General features: G+C 46.9%; 1 protein-coding gene across 10 annotated transcripts in view; it reads right to left on the bottom strand.

The window, feature by feature from the left end:
• Window positions 1-17,862, bottom strand: part of BCLAF1 (BCL2 associated transcription factor 1) — a 539,194-nt gene that overhangs the window by 397,433 nt on the left and 123,899 nt on the right. For 7 of the 10 annotated variants that reach the window (XM_069235219.1, XM_069235217.1, XM_069235215.1 and 4 more), the window contains 2 exons: window positions 15,101-15,754; window positions 14,834-15,003 (listed from right to left, as the gene is read on the bottom strand). In XM_069235219.1, coding sequence (XP_069091320.1) covers window positions 14,834-15,003; window positions 15,101-15,754 — 824 coding nt within the window. The remainder of the gene's footprint in view (window positions 1-14,833; window positions 15,004-15,100; window positions 15,755-17,862) is intronic. The other 3 variants (XM_069235222.1, XM_069235220.1, XM_069235221.1) reach the window with 1 other exon arrangement.

Genomic DNA, 17,862 nt, shown 5'->3' on the forward strand with positions numbered 1-17,862 from the left:
AAAAAGCGTTACTGAAGGCAAGTACCTTGTTGTTCTGATGGATACACCTCCCTGTGGATTCCTCACATTCTAAATAGTGTCCCAAAGCAGTACCACACCCGGGGGTGGGTGCCCGTCTGTCAAAAAAATCCTGTAGCTCTGAACAGGCGAAACGGCCTTCCCTCCTCACTTCGCAATGTTTTGCGAAAGCGTGAAGGGAAGCCCAAGGTGTTGCCTTGCAAATGTCAACAACAGGTACACCTCTAGCCAAAGCTGAAGTAGTAGACTTAACCCTGGTCGAATGAGCTCTAATACCATCAGGAGGTTCTTTCTTTGCCAATGCATAACATTTTGTGCAAAGGATGACCCACCTTGAAAATGTTCTTCTGTGGAAGGCTTTGCCCTTCATTTTGCCTACGTAACCGATGAACAACTGATGGTCCGTCCTAAATTTGCTCGTCCTGTCCCTGTAGAAGCTCAATGCGCTCTTTCGATCCAGACAATACAGTCTTTCCTCCTCCTTAGAGGGATGGGGAGGAGGATAAAAGAACAGAAGGGTGACAGACTGGCCCAAATGGAAAGGAGTCAATAACTTTGGCAGAAAAGCCACCCTGGTTCTCAGGACCACCTTGTTGGCATGAAAAGTGGTAAACGGGGGTTTAACACTCAGAGCTTGCAGCTCACTAACACATCTAGCCGACATGATCGCTACTAAAAAAAAACAGTCTTTATTGTAAGGAGCCTCAACGGGCAACTATGTAAAGGCTCAAATGGTGTACACATCAGGTACTATAAAACTAAACTTAAAATCCCACTGAGGCATGAGGAACGGAGTAGGAGGATACATATTTGTGAAACATTTAAGAAACCTGAAAACTGTAGGGGACTTTAACAATGAGGGTTGATCAGGTAAACAAATAAATGCCAACAGTGCAGACAAATAACCCTGCACTGTTGCGACAGCACAACCTTGTTATGCCAAGGAAAGAGCAAATTGCAGGACATTGGATAAACACGCATTTAAAGGGTCAACATGTCTGTCTTCACACCATTTAACAAGCTTGGTCCATCTACCAGCATAGGCAGTTTTGGTGGAGTGCCCCCTGGCGGAGAGAATAACATCCACCACCTCCGCAGGAAAAGAAAATGAATTCCGGTTGCCCCATTCAATCTCCAGGCATGTAGGTGCAGGCTCTGGAGGTGGCTGCCCCAGGAACAGCGAGAGGAAGTCTGCCCTGTGAGGGACAGATCAGTGGATACAGTGAGTACTGAAGGAGGTATGTGTACCATACCCTTCTAGGTCAATCCGGAGCTATCAATATGACTAGGGCCTGGTCTTGGCAAATCTTCCTCAGAAACCGAGGAACCAAGTTTATATGGGGGGGGGGCACAAAGTAGCCAGGTCCTCCAGCTCAATTGAACCGCGTCCTCCAGCATTCCCTGCATTGGATACTGGAGGCAGCAGAACAACAGACAGTGCATGTTCTCGTGAGTGGCAAACAGGTCTATCTGAGGTGTTCCCACAACTGGAAGATGTGAACAAGATGTTCCGGATGAACTCTCCACTCGTGATGGGCTGAAAAGTGCCGACTGAGACGGTCTGTCCTCATGTGCCAGCAAGAGTGACCAACAGAATGTAGGAAGCAAACTGACCGAACAGACGTAAGACCTTTAGGACTGGAACGAGCGCTCCATTTTGGAACATTGGAATCATAGCCAAATGTCTTGAACTCTCTGTGGAAGAGGTTAGGCACAATTATCTGTGGTGTCCAGTACCGCACCTATGAACAGGATGCGCTGAGAAGGCTCCAGGTGAGATTTGGGCAAAATGATGGAAAACCCCAGGTTGAACAACAGCTGGGTTGTCAAATGCAACGGATGATGCACAAACTTCAGAGATCTGGCTTTGAGCAACCAATCGTCCAGCTAAGGGACTACTGGTATTCCCCACCACCTACAACATGCAGCTACCACTGCCAACACCTTTGTGAAGACTCGAGGTGCAGAAGTAAGACCAAACGGAAGGACTGCAAACTGGTAATGTTGCAACCCTACCGTGAACCAGAGATACTTCCAGTGCGATGGGAGGATGGGTACATGAAAATACGCATCCTGCAAGTCTACGGAAACCATCTAGTCTTTTTTGTCGATCACAAGAGGCACCTGTGCTAGGGTCAGCATTTTGAATTTTTCCTGTTTGAGGAAACAATTCAAAATCCTCAGGTCTAGGATGGGCCATAAACGACCATCCTTTTTTGGGGATCAGAAAATATCTTAAATAATATCCCTGACCCCTTTCCTGCCCCATAACCAACTCTACTGCATCCTTTAAAAGCAGATTTTGCACCTCCTGCTGTAGCAACAGCAGATTTTTTTTTTAACAAAAACTTTGCTGAGGAGGAAATGGGGGAAACGCCAAGAAGGGAAGGGCACTCCCATTATCCACCTTTGTCCCAAACAACTTGGATCCATCGAAAGGAAGATCCATTAACATGGACTGCACATCAAGGGAGAACCCCCATCCTCTCAGCCAGACGTGCTGCCTGTTGGCAATTGAAGTCCCCATGGCCCTGGCAACAGAGTCCGCCGTATCAGGGCCTGACAATCACTTTCTTAGCTGCTGTCTGACTGTCCTGTAAGAGTTCTGTAAAATGACACTGCACCTCCTGAGGCAGCTTGGGGGAAGCATAGTTGGCCGAATCCATCAACGCGTGGATGTATCTGCCAAACAGAAAAGTGGCATTCACAGACTTCAATGCCATACTTCCGGAAGAAGAAATCATCTGTGAAGATTGCTCTATCTGCTTCGACTCCTGTAAGCAGAAGTCGTGGGTAAAGAACAAGGTGCAGATCTCGAGGAACATGAAGTCTGTACCACCAGGATTTCTGGCGTAGGATGCTGGCTTAAAAACTGAGGATCTCCTGGTGGCAACCCTATACCTCCTGGCAATAGATTTTGATACTGCAAGAGTGGAAACAGGCTTCTGCCACACATGTAAGAACAGTTCGGACAATGCCTCATTGAATGGCAGTAAAGGCTCTGATGCAGCAGAGAAAAAATGAAGAACCTCAATTAAAATATTTAACTTGAACCCAGTAGTGGGCAGTGGCAAGTCCAGTAATTCAGTTGCCTGCTTTATTACCCCATGATATGAGGAAACTTCTGGAGGGGCTATGTCTCCAGGTGATAACTCCCATTCAGGAGAAGTATCTGGCCCACTCGCCACCTAAATGCCTTCAAACTCCTGGGAAGGCACTGGAATCTCCTCTTCTTCTAGGTCCTGATATTGCTGGTCTCTCAATATTGTTGCTCCTCCAAGAGCCTCAAAGGCTTCCCTACTCAATCTCAGCGTGGATTCCAACAGTGGTGTTGAAAGAGAACGCACTGGTGTTGATGAAGCCTGTACCGGAGAAGCCAGTGTCTGAGCCAGGATGTTATGCCGGGTAGGGGTAGATTGACTCTACGCCGGACGAGATCTCTTCAGCATCAGAATCGGCTCCAGTGAAGCCGACAACTCCTGCGCATCGGAGGGCAACAATGTTTCACTGTGCCATTACAGGCCAGCGATACGGAGCCATAAGCATGAAAGGCAGGAAAAGAACCTGCCAATACGGCGCTGCGAAACAGCTCAGAGAAAAGGCCAAAGGACCCGTGGGGCCAACAGGTGCCCCAGAGGGGGTCATTGCCCCATCAAAAAATGCTGTACATAGCAATTAAAAAATTGGTGGTATCAGTCCCTGGGGCTGGAAAGGTTGCTGAGGAGACTGAACCTGACCTGTCACCTACTCTTTAAACACCTGATCTGGTGGCATTACAGGAGAGAACTATGCCACCGGAGCCGTAGGTGACGCCGAGATCTCAGCAAAAGACGGCACTGGTGACGCCTCAGGTTTCTTTAGTGGTGGTGGAGACAGAATGGGACTCACTTCCCAAGTCGAACAGGGCCAGGACTTCAAAGCTAGAGTCAAAGATTGAGGGCTGGCAACCAGAGATGAACGACGCTGTGAACTATGGTGTCACTGCTTCTTGTGCGACTTCGAGGATCTGTGGGAAGATGACTCTTCTCCAGGCCTGGATCTACGATGGCCTCACTTCTCCTTTTTAGCCTTTGCCAAAAATAACTTCAACTCCCTTTCCTTCAGAGCCTTTCGGTTTATACTCTGACACGAAGAGCATCCCCGAAGTCGTGATCTGAACTAAGACACCAAAGGCACTTTTCATGCTGGTTCATGACCAAAATGTGGCCTCCACACTCACAACAGGGTTTGAAGCTCAACTTTTTCAGCGGATACATTGCCGAGCAGCAAAGCTTCAACAATTAAATTCCCCCAATACAGTGTAACCGCACAAAGAGATAGAAAACTTGTCATGCGTTAAAGGCGTGAAAAAAAGGGAACGGACATCAGCATGCCAGCGAGGACTTTTTATGGCTCCGATGACGTAAGACAGCCGCGTGCGGTCATTGTGACATCCTCATTGACATGGAGAGCCAGAAAGAAAAATTTCTTTCAAATGTTGTCGCATTGGGAGTATTCAAAAGGTGAGGAATTCATAGGTAGGTGTATCCATCAGAATTCAGTATTTAGGAGGCCCCCTGACACCAGGAACGTAGACTCGTCTGACTACAAGAAGGAGGACAAAAAAAGAGGCAACTAGCACAAGCACTGTGGACTCGCTGTGGACTTTTGCACCCAACCCTACCTGCTCCTGTCTCGACAACTGCAAAGACCCACCTCATCCTGCAGCTGTGCATCCTCCGAAAGCCTTGGAGGCCTGCCAGGACTTTGCCAACCAGCCAGCATCTCTCTTGGAGTGGAGGAGCCACTTCCCTACACCAGCAGGCACCAATCACGACTGTCCTGTCCCTTTTTTGCTGACCAACAGGTCCACCACGGTAGCAACTTACCACAAAGAGGACCCTCAGTGTCAGAAGTGCAGCACTGTCAACCTATCCATTCTTCAAGACGCTACTCCTGCCCAAAGCCTCCCTGAATCAATACTTGTGGTATCGCCACATGTTGCAGGCACCAAAGGTTTCTTTGTGTCCAGACCAGACACCAACACCACCAAGAGGGACCTACCGAAGTGGAACATCAGCATCACCGTGGTCATCGTCGAGAGTGTTGTGTTGTTTTACCGCTGCCCTCCCCCCCCCCCCCCCTAAAATCTCTAGGTCGTCCTAAAAAGAGAAAGCCTACAAAAACACCTCTGCTCACGAGCCCCACCGTCCAGATCTGAGCCTAACAACGGTGCACCCTAGGGGACCAGAGACCCTCAAGAGTCAAGCCTACCCCCCCCCCCCCCCTCCCCGCCAAACCCACCTCCACCCTTGGGGTCAGTCAGACTGGTTCCCAGTTTCCACTTGCAGCCTTTTTATGTTACAGGTTTCTTTACGAACTTCAGCAGTACCGTCGGAGGCTACCCTTGCAACACGCACCTCTGCACCCAGACACACCAGGGCAGGTAATCGAAAACTGCTAGTGGTTCTAAAGACCTTGGCTCCTTCTTACTTACACACTACTTCACATTTCCAGGTCACCTTGGGATTCAAGAGAGTGCATTCTTCACAAGACTTGTAGTCACAGCCCTGGCCAAAACACCAAAGGCATACCTTGTGCAGGCGTGTCACAGACATTTCTTTGCAACAGTCCCATCACAGTTTAAATCCTAAAGTTTTTGAAGGGGACATAGTTCCCTTACACAATTGTTGAAAATGTTTGAAGAAAACTCAAACTGGCCAGGAAAAAGAGGAGCAGAGATCTGAATCTGTGTTTAAAGACATGGAACAAAAGGAACCATCATCAGTGTGAAGGGGTGGAGCTTGCATGCCCTTGCACCACCTACTGGCACGCAGGGGCACTGTTGCATAAAAGTTTCCAGAGACATGGGCCAAGATGACATTGGACGCAGTCGCCTTTCTGTGAAGCTCTGCTCCGATCCAGGATCATCCGCAAATATTCTGCTCACCTATGCCCCCACACGACCACTGACGAGGGTGCGAGACCCCCTTCACTGCAGCACCTGCCAGTGAGTGGCACCAAGGCCATTTCCCATCAGAGAGCACAGCAAGTAGGGGGCTGAAGAGGAGACCAAGCGGTAAAGCCTACCCACGCTTGAACGCAAGGCTTGCGCTGGGTGCCAGGAGCCGGCAGTGCTCTTTGCCACTATGGATCTCTGCTGAGCAGTCTGAGGAGCGAGGGTGCTCTTACCACCCCCGGCGAAGTCAGCGCTTTTGAGGGAAGTGTCAGAGAGAAGCCCTGTCGGCAGATGCCCTGAGTGACTGACATAACTGTAGACGTGCAGTTGTGCTGGGATCAGCCACACAGCAGACCAGGAACTCCGCAACAGATCACATGGCAGGCTCCGTCCCACTGACAGTCATTTGCTATGGGAGCCCTACCCACAATGAGAGGCCGCTTGGTGACCAAGTGGCCTAGTCATCTCACTTTCACGTGGCGGCCCAAAAAGCCCAGGAGGATCTGGAGAGGTATGCAGTTGAGCTGTCTGAACCTGGGCCCTGCGAGGCCGTTGACTGCAGGCGCGTGTTCTGGAGCATGGAGGGAGGGGGGACCTGTGCTGTAGCCCTGCGGGGTCCTGTGGGACCGCTTCATCAAGACCCCAAGTTGAACGAGCATCCCTACTCTGCAGTATACTGGCCTTTCAGGCGCAATTACATGCCACCGAGGTGGAAGCAGTGACGGTTCTTGAGGCCCATGCTCAACTCCGAGGTCTACAGGCTCAGTTCAGGGAGGAGGCATGCGGCCTCAATAATATCCATTTCAAAGCATCACTGGCTCAGCAACACACATACGGTGATAAGCCGGGCCGTAATGTTGGTGTGGTTCCTGGGCTTTGCGGTCCCATGGACCATTATCACAGCAATTCACACTTCTGCAGGCGAGGATGTGACTTCGCAGACAGCCATATGTGCAGTCCCTGCTCAGTTTTACAAAGCGCTCTACCTCCCCTTCCGCCCTGGACCCCACCCCAGAGCGCCTCAAGACTTGTTTCGCTGGTGCCACTTTTCCCCGCCTGAATCCCCTGCAGTTTCAGGAACTCAAGCTCCCCCTTTCAGCTTGAGGAATTTCAGGCAGCGATAAGCCTGCAATCATGTTTCCGGGACATCTGTGTTCCGGTGGGCTACTATGAAACGTTCAGGGCTATGCTCGCCCCCTAGCTACTCGCGGTGTATCAAGAGGCCCACCAGTAGGGCAGGGTGCGGATTCTCTGTGCAAGGCACTCATCGTGGTGCTGCCAAAGTCAGACAGAGACCCCTCTGGAGGTGAGCTCCTATCACCCTGTCAATGCTGAATACCGACCATAAAACCTTGAGTAAAGTACTAGCTAATCGATTGCTTCTGAACATTGGTCCACCCAGACCAGTGTGGGTTCATCCCACAGAGCCACCTCCTATAATACCTGTAGGCTGTGTCACCTTAAGGGGGCAGTCAAGGGGTCTGTGGAGCTCCCAGTGGCGGTCTCCGTGGAAGTTTTCAACCCTCTTGGTTGGTCCTACCTACTACTTGTTCTGGAAACCCTAGAGTGGGAACCAAGTTCCTGGGTTTTCGGAAGCTATTCTACACGACACCACAGGCCGAAGTGAGCATGGGCCACCAAATATCGCAACAGTTCACCATTAGCTAGGGCACACAACGGGGTTGCAACCTTTCCCCTATTATTTTAGCACTGGCTATGGAGTCCCTGGCCACTCTGCTGCGAATACAGGGCCTGAGCTGGGGCATAGCGGTGCGACCATGCAGACATGCAGTTTTGCTGTATGCTGACAATATTCTGGTCTACATGCAGAATAAGGAGTATGGCTTGCCAGCTCTTGATTTAGTAGACCTCTTCGGTGATATGACAGGCCTCGGTGTGAATTGGAGGGGGGGAGGTCCTGTGTCTTCCCGCTGAGGAGGATGGGCAGCACAGCATTTGAGGAGCTGGGACCAGGTCGCTTACTCTGGCTGTTCGAGATGTTCCAATATCTCAGAGTCACCATGTATTACACCGACAAGGATGGAAACCACAAGAAGGCTCATGTCGCTCCAGGAGTCCTTGGGCTTATGGATGCCCTTGTCGTCTATGGCTGGGCCTCCATTGCTAAAATGATAATACTCCTGCGGCTTGCATGGTGCCAAAAACCCCCACTAGAGTATCCTTTGGAGATTTCCGAAGGCTACTCTTGGACTTGAGCTAGGGTGAAGCACACAAACAGGTATCCTATCCAAGTGCTCCAGCAGTTGTTGACAGGAGCTGGCTTAGGAGTGCTGGACCTCGAACTTTACTTTGCGGCGGCGCAGCTTCAATGACCCACATGATGGCTTGAGGGGGATGCTACAGGTGAGCACAGGTTGATCAGGGAAGAACAGGGGTGCTTGGACATTCTATTGGGGGATGAGCAGATAGGCGTGCATTGCAAAACTCTGTTGGAACAGATACGTTCAAACTGCAGCACGACTGCCAGCCTACACCCCACAACTGCCACACTGGAGTATGCCGGGGCTTTGGGCTCTGCTTAGTGCACATGACCAGACACTCTGGAAGCAAGCAGGGGTGACATGCATGGGCGATATATATATGACAATGAGGGCTTGCACTCCTTCTAGGAACTGAAAGAACATGGCCTGGGAGCTGCCCAATAACCTGGTTTATAACGCACTAGTCCTGGCTATTAGGAACACATGCACGATAGGTCAGGAGGTCCCAACCCTACATCATGGTGCATTCTGACACACGATCTTGGCAGTAAGGACATTACTGTGCTTTGCGCAGCCTTGCAGGCCGCGGATGCAGATCTTACATTGCTCAGCAAGCCCTGCTGGGATAAGTGTCTAAAGACAGTGCAGACGTCCAAGCAGTGGGCGATGGCACTTGAACAGATGAAGTCTGTGTCCCGCAATGCCCATCTCAAGTTCGCTGAGTTTAACTACTTACATTATACATATCTTACACTGCAACGGCTAAACAAGATGTTTTCAGGGGGGGGGTGGCACCAGAGGGCCACCTTTGTGGGCACCAATACAAGTCATTCTTCCATATGGTGGGGGAATGTCCCCGCCCCCCCCCCCCAAATAGCGCAGGTGAGTGCACAAGTGTTTCAGGAGTAATAGACTTCCACATTTCCTAACCCCCCCTCGTGCTCTGCTTGCAGAGAATCACCAAACGTACAAAACAAACTAGGTATTATCTGAGGTTAACTGATCTAGCCGTGGCTCTCTTTAAGCACCTGATTGCCATGACTTGGAAGGTGGCGCAACTGCCCCTGATTAGCTGTTGGCTTGGGATGTAAATAAGTGGATGACCGCTGAGGCTGATGCTCTGGCTCACGACTCCCATGTGCGAGGGAATGGGTGTGCTGTCAAGGATGCCAATAAAGAAATATTTAAAAAAATAAATAAAGGTTTCCAGGTTCAGTCTGGAGCCGGGGGATATTCTAAAGGTGAGGAATCTGCAGTTAGTAGTACCCATCAGAACAACAGGACCTGCAACTCTCCAATCCTACAGAAAGGCATCCTTTTGGTCCAGAGATTAATAGAACTGTGCAGCAGTTCAAACGATTATGCCATGAGGAAAGCCATTACTAAGTTAAAGTTATACTGCATACCAACAAAGCACATGTGGATAAATATATGCAAGAAGCCCCATAGCATTGTCATGAACAAGAAAGGTTGGTCTAGATAACATAAAAAGGCTTATAGTGCAGCGAAGTACCCCTTCACTGTAGAAAATGCTAAGCCCTTTTCAGTGAGGGACAGCTCGAAGCACAGCATATCCTACTGAGGAGCATGGAATCCCTATATGGCAGCAGCCTGCCACCTGGAGACAAACACGTCCCAGCAGACAGCACAGACAGACTAGGGAGTCAGTTTCCAGGCAGTTAAAATGACATCAACTCTACTGCGGCAAGCAGAGGGCCTCTCTCTGGCACCACTCAACCACCACGCATGCAGAAGCCAGCATGTATTAGATGTCCATTTGGCACAGCTTGCATTTAACCCCAAGCAAGAATTGCAGCTGTGTTGCACTACCATGTTGTAAGTGGGAGAAAATGTGAATCACTTTCAAAAGTCCAAGAACCATTTTGTTGGCACTTAAAAGAACTAATTTGTGGTCCGTGTACTGCAGCAGATTTTCTAAGTTAGGTTGAGAAAACACCCAGGTGCCGGAAGGATAAGAGTCCAGTGGGCCGGTGGAAAAGTTTGAAAATGTGTAAGCACTAATGTCACAGTCAGCCACTCCTCTAGGAAAGGTTTCATGCATGGACCTTCTGCTATTTCAGGCATTCATATGATCCTGATGTTGTAATGATCTAGTTTCTTCAGCATCTTTAGCTGTATATTCTGAGAAGTGGATTCTCTCCTGGTAGATCCAAAATCTGCATGGCAAATTCGGTCTCTGTAACTATGTTGGCTGATTTTGGTTGGTTAGCTTGTAGGAGGCCTATATCCAGTTCCTTCGTATCAAGTTCTGCTTTGCAAGCTGGTCTGCAACACTGACTGATTCACCAGAGGCACCAGAGTTAGTTTGGTTCATTTTACCTTCTAAGCCCACTGATGTTACTGCCACACAAGTGCACTGTGCTTTATACATTAGAGTTTCACCATGCTGAATCTGATTAACCCGGTGGTAGGAGATACTTCTGGCGAGCACTAGCCATAATTTCAATGATGATTATGTACTGTGCGAGCCACAGCACCAGACCATTGCTATTTCCTCAGAAAAGGGCTCCTCAAAGTACAGACTCATGACGTAAACAGGAGAGGGCTTGTACAGTGCACATGCTCTGCATTCCCATAATACACAGTCTGAGAAGGGGCGCCAGTGCTAGGCTGCCTATGATGTGCCTGGCTTTAAGCAACACAGTCACGGGGTGTAGGAAGCTGGCCTGGTGTGTGGTGGGTACCGAAGGTACTTAACCTTTACACCAGGTCCAGGTATCCCTTATTAGTAACGTGTAGGCAGTGTCTAGAAGCCAGGCTCTCTAGAGGTAGCTGTGGATGAGCAGCCAAGGCTTATCTAACAGACATGCAAAGCTCAAGCAAAACCACTGTAGTCACACAGTACTTGCACATGATAGAAAACACTCACTTGTGCAAAAATAAAGGTACTTTATTTTTGGTCACACAATATCACAAAATACTAGAAGGGCAACTCTCCAATAGGAGGCAAGTAATACACTAATTATACACACTAGTAAAAGGCAATAGGCATAGAAAAGTTTAGAAAACAGTGCAAATGTAAATAACTAATAGTGACCTCTAGAAGGAGCCCAAACCATATACTAAAGAAACTGAATGCAAACTCAGGACCCCCCCACCTAGTTAAGTGGAATGTGTAGAGGGGAGCTGGGAGTACTAGAAAACCACAGAGGCGAGTAACACAGTACCCCCTAGCGACCAGAAAAGCAGGAGTAAATCACTGCAATTTCCCAAACCACCCGAAAGGAAAAGAAGAAAAGAAGAAAAGAAGACATCCAGACAAGACTCCAAAAACCAGAGGTGGATTACTGGAGATGAAGACCTGTGCAGACCGGGCTCCAAGTCCAAAAGTCACAGTGGAGCTACTACCCACCAAGTTGTACTTGCAGGAGTTGGTCGGCAATGAGGAAAAACAGGTCAGAAGTGCAGCCCTGAAGCCAGAGAAGAGTTCCTGCGGGATGCAGAAGATGTTCCACGCTGGGATGAAGATTGCAGACGGGTGTCGGTGCAGGAATTCCACCAACAAGCCTTGGCAAAGGCAAATTTGCTGTTAGTGGAAAAGTGGTGCTGCCAGGGACCAGCAAGGCCCAGGAGGGAGAGTCAGAGGTGACCCTCAGCAACACAGAGAGGCCACAGGAGCAAAGGCAGAACCCACAGGAGTCCCACAGGACGGGTACACAGAAATCACGGAAGGAGCCCATGCAGCACTACAGAAAGGGATCAGTGCTGGAGCTGCACGTAGCCTGAAGTTCCCTTGGAGGAGATGCAAACCCGCCACCACCCGTGATGCAGTATCCACACAGCTCAGGATGAGAGGAGATCCACGCAGCTGGTCATCGTTGCAGTAGGTGCCTCCGGATGCAGGGGAGTGACTCCTTCACTCCAAGGGAGATTCCTTCCTCCTTCTCGTGCAGACGAAGACTTGCCGTCCTCAGAGGATGCACATCAAGGTAAATGTTGCAGAAGCTGGAAGGAGCTGTGGAAACAATGTTGCAAGAAGAGTCTTCTTTGTGGATGTAGACTGTTGGTTCCTGCAGAGGAAGACCCTAAATAGCCATAAGAGTGGGCTTGGTCACCTATGTAGGTGACCGCCTATCAGAAGATGCCTCTGACGACACCTGCCAGGCCAATCACATACTCCCAGAGTTCCTTGCCAACCTTGGAAACAAGATGGCAGAACCCCGGAGACCCTCTGGAGGAGCTCTGAGCACCACCCCTGGGGGTGGTGATGGACTGGGGAGTGGTCACTCTCCTTTCCATTTTCCAGTTTCGCACCAGAACAGGGACTGGGGAGGTCCCTGAACCGGTGTGGACTGGTTTATGCACTGAGGGTACCAAATGTGCCTTTCAAAGCATACCAGTGGCTTGGGGAGGCTACCCCTCCCAAGCCAGTCACACCTATGTAGCTACCTAGGTAGTGAACTATGTCCGGTACACACATAAAATAGCGTTACCGCACTCACGAAGCACAGAAAAAGGGAACTGGAGTTAGTGGGGGCACCTCTGCTAGTGCAGGGGTGCCCTTACACAAGGTACCTGCACCCTGCCCACTGGGCTGAGAGGGCCTACCATAGGAGTGACTTACAGTGACTTGGTGCAGTGACCTGTACACTCAGGCTGCAATGGCAGACCTGCAGAAACCTTTTAATGGGCTCCCTATGGGTGGGAGAATAACTGCTGCAGCCCACAGGGATCCCCTGGAACCTCAATGCCCTGGGTACCTAGGTACCATAAACTAGGGACTTACAAGGGGGAACCAGTATGCCAATTGTGGGAAGAAAAAGGTACAATTTAGAGGAGAGCGCAAAACTACTGCCGTCCTGGTTAGGAGGATTCCAGTAGACAGTCAAACACACTGACAACAGGCAGAAAATGGGGGGTAACCATGCCAAGAAAGAGGGAAGTTTTCTGCACAGGGTTAAACTGGTCTTATTTCCATGAAGACATCATGGGCAACTGCTTACCCAAGCAGTTGCGCAAGAGGACAAATTTCACCACTGAGGATACCAGTCTGTGTTAATTTTATGCATCATCCATGATTGTGTCCATGAAGGGGAGATAACCGAGGCATAAAGGAGAGGTGGGCCTTCCCCCAAATTGGCCAGTACACTCATTTAGCAGCCTCAAGTGTACAGACCTCAAAAGAGCTGGCGGACTCTGCAATCGCACAGCTTATCCTGCGCTCCTAGGAGTAACTAGTGTACTCACACAATCCGTCCTATGCCTCTCACAGTGGGCATCATCATGATTAGATGGGCCACAATGAGGTTCATCAGCTGCAGCCCGAGGTAATGCAACCATGGAGCCATTTGCCCAGCCTGCTGCATCGCGTCCGTTAACTCTCTAACAGCAGGCACCATCTTGAATCAGGGCAGAAAGACAGGCTCTCAAGTCTTGGTAGATTGGAATAGGCTAGATGAGAATACACTCTTGATGCAACATGCAGAACCTATGCTGTGACTTGTGAAGTCAATTCAACTGCAGTAGGGCCCACAAAAACAGAATTGTGGCATTTTGTGCTGGCAGAGTTGCAAGTTCAATTATTTTTCAAATAGCAATTGGCCATGCCACCATCTTCACAAGTGATTTCAAACCACAATTTTGAGACACAAAAAAAACCATCCTAAAATTAAAGTGAAGGTTTGTTCTCCAACAGCAATATTGGTGCCTGGCAAACTTCAACATCTATTAGATTTTTTTTGCTTTTAAACTAAATTAACTGGCTACTGTTCACTTTATTCCTTCAGCTTGTCACACAACTTGGTTACTGATCTTTCTCTTTTTATTTCTATCCAATACTCTTATATTCCAGTTAAATTCCCCATGAGCAACATTAGCTCTTTGTTGTATATAGAATTGTTGCCAAAATTGTACTAAGTGATGTGACTAAGGGTCTGGTTTAGAGTTTGGCAGATCACTTATCACAAATGCCATAGGGCATAATTCACTTGTAATACAGCACAAGGTCACTTTTTGACAGAGTAGCCAAACTCTAAATCTGCCCCAAGTATGCTTGCATTTTCTGCATGTCTTCCCTTCCAGTTTGAATTAAATCTACAACCTATATACAATGAAGTTGGTCACATCACAGCCAAACATATCCATTTCATTTCATATTTTTCTGGCAATTGAAGAACTTTGCTATTAGAAACTCATATAGAGCTGGATATTTGACAATGGAGGGTTTTGTGGGCTAGACCTGCAGGTGTTTTCATGACTTACTGTATTATTCTAGGTTGTTTCAGTTCAAGCTCAAACAACCAGCAGGACATCACAGTAGGTTAATGTGCAAACTGGAGAATTTCTTCTGTAAATTTTGACATGGGTTAGAAACCCAACATGACAGATGAGTGGGCTTTTGCTTCTGTGACAATTATGTGTGTATACCAATTTCAGTAAGATAAGGAACACATGTAACTAAAAAGTCAACATTAGGGAGGATATCTTCTTTACCGGGTGAACGTAGATTACCTCTTCATAAATGCAACCAAACCCATTTATTTTTAAAACATGGCCAGAATGAAGTACACAATGAAAATAAAGCTAGAATATAAAATAATAATTTTATATGTGTCTGCATTTGTGAACAATCTGTGGATCAGTTATAAAATTTACTATATGTCAAGATTTGTAACAGAATAGACAGAAAGCATACCTTGAACATGATGAACCAGGGACACAATGTGCTCTATAAAGGACTCTGATGATGTCTTGCTGGACTGCGGAAGCTTAAGATGATCAAAGATGGATCGGAACTCCTGGTCCTTGCTGACAGAATGGACAAGAGTGCTAGCAAGCAGCCTGTCATTCAACAAGGAAGTTGACCTAGAAGTATCAAAGACAAAACACAAAGAGACAGCTTGTGCAATCAAAAGTAGAAAGGGGACTGTGTGAAAGAAAGTTTTAAATGGGGAATATTTACCTGTCGACATCATCAAGAGGCACAGTAGACATTTTGAGTTTCACTTCTGGACGATTGGACTCACTGGCTACCATTTTGATCTTAAGTGGGCTGTCTTCCCTGAATGACTTGTCTCTCGACTCCATCTTGTGCAGAGGACTGTAATTGAAGAGGTCTTTCAGCTTTTCAGATTTAAGCTCATCTGGCGACTGACTTTCTTTGTTCCCCAACATTTTCTCTGAAACCTTGTCTTCTCTTTCTCTGGTTGTAGTGGTTCTTTCCCCGCCATGGCTAATCTCTTTAATTCTATCAAATTTCTCCTCTCTAAATATATCACTATCCCTGGCACCCTTCAGCACCAATTTGGATGTAAACCTTGCTCCTTCCTCTTCAGCATTCCAATGAGGCGCTGAAGTACTCGTTTTACCCTGATCAGCTAAAACAGACTTCTTAAATTGGCCATAATCCTCAGTCTCAAAGTCATCTACATCAGATACATTAAGAAATGATGCCTTTTTAGCCCCTTTCTCATTAAAATAATCTAAAGATTCTAGATCTTCCCAGTCTCTCCCTCCTTCCTTCCTACTCTTTTCTGATACTCTGTCCTTCTGAGGTTCTTTCTCCCTTGCATTCCCCCTCTCAAGCGAATATATCCTAGCCTCTTCATCTGTGTACCTGTGAATAGCAGAGAAGAGGGTAAAAATGGTAATGCTAGATTGTGTTCATTGTCCTTTTCATGCACATTTTCTTAAATTGTGCCTTCCATGAAAAGACTAGAAATGAGAAAAAACATGCAGTGAAGGAGTTTTAACAGTCACTTGCTGCATGCAAATCATGCGTGCAACTATAAAATCCAACTATTTCGATCAGGACATGGATGGATAAGGAGGTTGTTGAAAACACCCTGCCAGACACCCACAACCCAAAAAAAAAGAAAAAAAAAAAAAGGTCCTGCGATTTTTCCCAAAAAAGTAATGGGGATTTAAGAGTTCGAGGATTGATAAAAAAAAAATTGACGAATTTAAAGCATGTTCCTTTGCACTGTACGTGCTGGCAACCACACAATAGTGATTTTACTATAATTCTCCTACCTAACAAAAAAATATTACTTTTAATCCACATAAATAACTACTCAACCTAAGATTCTATTTCACATGCCCGGCTAAGCAACCCAAATCAAGTTGCAATATAATGCAAGAAAGTCCATGTTAATTCTTTAATCTGTTTTAGGATGAGTTTAATGCAACAAAGAAACTAAGAAAAAACTACCTAACTGCAATTCACAGAAACAGCGTACTGTGCCAGGAGTTCAATTTATTAAAGCCTATGGGATGATACTGCACTCTTGAATATTAAAACAACATGATAGAAAAAAAAACAATGTTTAGGGCATACAAATATGTTGGGATGCAAAATACTGGCTATAAATGTTTTTCCAGCCATACATGAATTGTTACAGAGACCACATTTGTCGAAAGAGGTGAAAAAGCAAACAAAAGCTATTACCCCAAACGGTAGATAAGGAGCTTTGTAATGGAAATCTAAGCAAGAAATAGATGGCAATTCTACACTATTGCACAATTAAAGCCACATCGTTTCTTAATTCCCATACAACCCAAGGCTTAATTTTTATTGTGAAGCCGAAACCATTCATTTCGCAAAGAACACTACTGTCATTGTGTAGGTATTTAGTCCTAGCACGACCCTGCACATTTAAGAGTATGCAACATGTCGGGAATATTGTTTTGTCCTATCTCACAAACAGGCACAGGGAATATGATAAAGCAGATCACAGCTAGCTTGCAAGAAAGCAAAGAGTGCATAGTAGCCAAGCGTGACCACAATCATATAGAGCAGTTGGAAGGATTGTATTGGGAGAACAAAATGTGAATCACCCAGAAGAATGTAACGTACTCAACTAGGAGGAGGAACGATGAGTGACATCTTTCCTTAAATAGAAAAAAAGTCTTGGACAAAATTCCAGGTCAGTTTGGAGTACGGTACACCAGGATGACAAGAATTGATCTCCTACAGAAATTCTGTTGAAAATGCATATAGCTGATTCCAGTGAATTATAGACTAGCAAACTGGAAACTTGGCAGGAAGTGCGGCTTACTCTGAGCTTTATGCGCATAAGCGTACGCATGATTTATCAGCTGTGCGCAACTTCAACAATTAAGATGTATTTTCTCCCACTTCTGAGTAGTGCTATCCTTCTACAAGCTGGTAACAGGGAAATAGCCAAATATAAAAGTAAGTCAACAATTCCGTGCTGCACTACAGAAGTGCCAGAGAAATACATGTGCAATATTACATTCCTGCCAGTCTATTTTATTTCAAGATTGCATTCTGATTAATTTATTCAAGTCTTCTGTCTTAGCAGGAATCTTTGGAGACCAAAACATTAAAGCGAGTTTCTAATTGGTCCTACTTTCATTACAGCATTCTCAACATTAAAGAATGTATATAAAAAGAGGGCCCAAATGTAGACTGTTCAGAGCTGTTTTCTAAATACTTGAAATTAATAAAGCTCTACTGTCAATAATGTCTAGCTATGGAGGTAGGTAAAATGTTAATGAAGAGAAGTAAAAGGGTAATCTTCCCACCCCTTCTACGTGCAGATCTACAAAATACTATCAACAATGTTTCCCGTTCATGATGTCTGTCTGAAATGAATGTTTTGGAGACTGATGTGAAAACAAAAAAAATACCACTAGTCATCACTCTGAACACTACGCAAAAACATAATTCATCTTCCTCAACAAGGTCTAGAGAAGACTATA

The sequence above is a fragment of the Pleurodeles waltl genome, chromosome 5 (assembly GCF_031143425.1).
Source record: "Pleurodeles waltl isolate 20211129_DDA chromosome 5, aPleWal1.hap1.20221129, whole genome shotgun sequence".
Classification (NCBI taxonomy): domain Eukaryota; kingdom Metazoa; phylum Chordata; class Amphibia; order Caudata; family Salamandridae; genus Pleurodeles; species Pleurodeles waltl.